This window comes from Plasmodium reichenowi, chromosome 9 (assembly GCF_001601855.1).
Source record: "Plasmodium reichenowi strain SY57 chromosome 9, whole genome shotgun sequence".
Lineage (NCBI taxonomy): Eukaryota > Apicomplexa > Aconoidasida > Haemosporida > Plasmodiidae > Plasmodium > Plasmodium reichenowi.
In genome coordinates, this window is record NC_033654.1 from 1,255,919 (window position 1) to 1,259,143 (window position 3,225).

The 3,225-nt window shown below is 21.4% G+C and overlaps 2 protein-coding genes across 2 annotated transcripts in view; one reads left to right on the forward strand and one right to left on the reverse strand.

Annotated features, from left to right (window-relative positions):
• PRSY57_0931100 (hypothetical protein) overlaps positions 1-1,377 on the forward strand; it is a gene marked incomplete at both ends in the record, with an annotated part of 3,037 nt that extends 1,660 nt beyond the window's left edge. The window contains one exon of the mRNA XM_020114829.1: positions 111-1,377. Within this exon, the coding sequence (XP_019970529.1) occupies positions 111-1,377 (1,267 nt within the window).
• Positions 1,378-1,532: 155 nt separating this feature from the next.
• On the reverse strand, positions 1,533-3,200 carry PRSY57_0931200 (calcyclin binding protein, putative; the record flags this gene model as incomplete). The annotated part of the gene is made up of 8 exons (XM_012907551.2): positions 1,533-1,541; positions 1,737-1,802; positions 1,958-2,056; positions 2,188-2,303; positions 2,410-2,446; positions 2,676-2,752; positions 2,835-2,956; positions 3,124-3,200. The coding sequence occupies 8 exons, from the start codon at positions 3,198-3,200 to the stop codon at positions 1,533-1,535; spliced, it is 603 nt and encodes a 200-aa protein (XP_012763005.1).
• Positions 3,201-3,225: the final 25 nt, after the last annotated feature.

Genomic DNA, 3,225 nt, shown 5'->3' on the forward strand with positions numbered 1-3,225 from the left:
AAAAAAAAAATAAATAAATAAATAAATACATACATACATACATATATATATATACTTGTCACATTCACGTTGTCTTTGTTTTAATTTTTATTATTTTTTTTCCTTTTCAGAAATAGCACCTTTTATTGGATATGCCCAAACTTTTATAAAGAAAAAAAACATCTTCAAGAATATAAAATATCGAAGATGATTGAGGAATTTTTAAATTTCCATAGTTTAGGATACGCTCATAAAAACAAACATGTGATAGAAATGTCTAAATCAAACCCTCTAAGATATACATATAAACATTTTGGATATATAAGAGATATGCTGAAGCTTCCTTTTCGCGTAGACATATATAACAGATTTAAAATCTTAGAAAATGAATTTCTGGTCACAGAAATAATTGAACAAATGTACAAAGCTTTTTTCTGCGACAACAAAAAGAAAAGCAAGAAACATACTACGAGTAGTCTAGAGGGAAATGAATATAAAAAAGAAGAAATGAATAAAGAGAAGAAAGATACTCATGAGAAAAAAAAAAATAGTACTAATATTAGTAAACATATTAATAATTATTCTAAAGATATTTATAATTTAGTTAATAACAACGCGAAGGAATACAAAGATAAGCAAGTTTTACATAGAGAAGTGAGTTCAGAAAAACTAGCTTTTTTTCCTAAGGAATATACAAAAAAACTTAAGCTAGAAGTTGTCTTAGGGGATAAATATGATATAAAACATGTTGATAGAAATAATAGGGGACACGTTAGTCCACAGAACGGGAGTAGTAAGAAAGAACAAGTTACAGATGAAGAGAATGATACACAGGGACGTATAAATAATATTTGTAAAAATATTGAAACAGATGAAAGTGAAGAAGAATATGATGATTATTATGATTATGATGAACAAGGAGAAAAAGATGTAGAGGAGGAAGATGTAGAAGATAGAGAAGATAAAGAAGATAGAGAAGACATAGGTAAAGTATATAAAAAATATGAAAGAGTTTCAGACATTAAACATGTTTTAATAGAAGAGGTTCCTAAAGAATTTGAACAAAATAATCCTTTTAATTATAAACATTCCAAATATAATTTTACTAAAGAAATAGTAATAATATCTTCATCTATCTTTTTTGGACATATGGAAAACATGTTTAACTATATTTTTTATTTTGTGTGTCTTCTTTTGGTTATACAAATATTGTTAATACTTTTATATATATATATCAAAACTAATGATGAGGTTTCTATAATACTCAAGGATATGGGGCATACTGAGGAAATGTCTAAGTATCTTAAGAGACTATCAAAATATGTGATGAATAAAAAGTATGTTAATACGAACATGGAACATTTTAAAACAGGCAGGCACATGAGTAGTGTTAACTAGTATATAAAAAAAAAAATAAAATAAATAAAAAAAATAAAATATATATATATATATATATATATATATATACATATATATATTATCAAAGGGAGGTGTATGCAATAATTTAGCGAACTTTAATTTTTTCAAAAATATTCATGCGTATATCCAATCCGTCATATATCCTAAATTAATAAGATAAAAATAAAGATGAGGAAAAAAAAAAAAAAACACATAAAAATGATTGCATAAAGGAAATTAAATGTATGTATATATATATATATATATATATATATATATATATATTATATGTTATATAATTGTTTATTTATTTAACTATTTATTTATTTTTGATTATTTTATTTTTTTTTTTTCCTGACTTGTTCATATTGTTTATTTTTAACATCCTTCCAATTGGTGGATAAAACTTTACCTCCTGATGTTTGCTAAAATAAAAAAAAAAAAAAAAAAAAAAAGTATATTTATAAATATATTTCTTTCTATATCATCGGGATAATATATTTTATGATTATCATTTTAAAAAAATAAATACATATACATAATAATTATATTGTATATATTTATATATATTTATATTTACGAATGACTTAATCATGGCGCGCTTTGTATCATCATCTCCTTCATTATAAATTTTTTTAAAAAAATAATCTACGCTTTCGTCTTTGTCTTCCTTTATAAGCTATATAATAAATCAGAGATACATATACATATATGTATATAAATGAATAAAAAAAAAAAAAAAAAAAAAAAAAGTACATATATATATATATATATATATTTATATATTTATATATTTATTTATTTATTTACCTTTGTTATTTCGTTCCACTCTTCTACACTTTTTCCGGCAAACGGATTTACGACTTTGTTTTTTTCTCCGTCACATTCATCACTGTTCGTTTTTGTAAAATTGTCCCAAGGTACCCCTAAGGACAAAAATTAAAACAAAAATAAAAAATAATTAATTTGGCATATGCACGTATAAATTAAATCATTATATATATATATATATATATATGTGTGTGTGTTTACCTTTTACTTCTTTTTCCAGGATTATTTCAATTTTCATCTGGATATAACAAAAATAAATAAATTAAGGTTATTAGTATTATTTTTTTTTATTTTATTTTTTTTTATTTTATTTTTTTTTATTTTATTTTATTTTATTTTTTTTTATCATTCTATATATGTATGTTATGTGTATAATATTGTAGGAAGCTACATATTTATTATGTCACATGTAAGTTATGAGATTTGGATATATATATACATATATGCATATATACATTTTCTTTTACCTTTGTTAAGTTAATTTTTGTTTGGTGTGGTATAATATTTGAAAAAAAAAATTTTTCCAAATGGTATATTTCGTCATCTTTTAAACAAATAAATAAATAAATATATATATATATATATATATATGTATACACGCGTGTATATTATTTTAATCATTATACCGTTAATCCAAAGGGTTAAGGACATGTAGTCATTTTTTATGTAGTAAAAAAAATTTTTCTCTTCAACCTCTTTTTTGTACAATGTAAAAAACAAGTTGTTATTCGTTTGTGACCAATCATTTCTGTAATTATACAAAAAAAAAAAAAAATAAAAAAAAAATAAAAACAAAAACAAAAAAAATTAAATAATATATATATATTATATATATATATATATATATATATATATATTTATTTATTTATATGTAAGATATATGATCAATCATTAATGTTCATTTTACATTCCAACCTGATAACTTTTTCGTCAACAACTTTCTTCTCATTTTTTAATTTATTTATATAATCTAATTCAACGTTCTTCAACATGTTGTGATAAAAAAAAAAAAAAAAA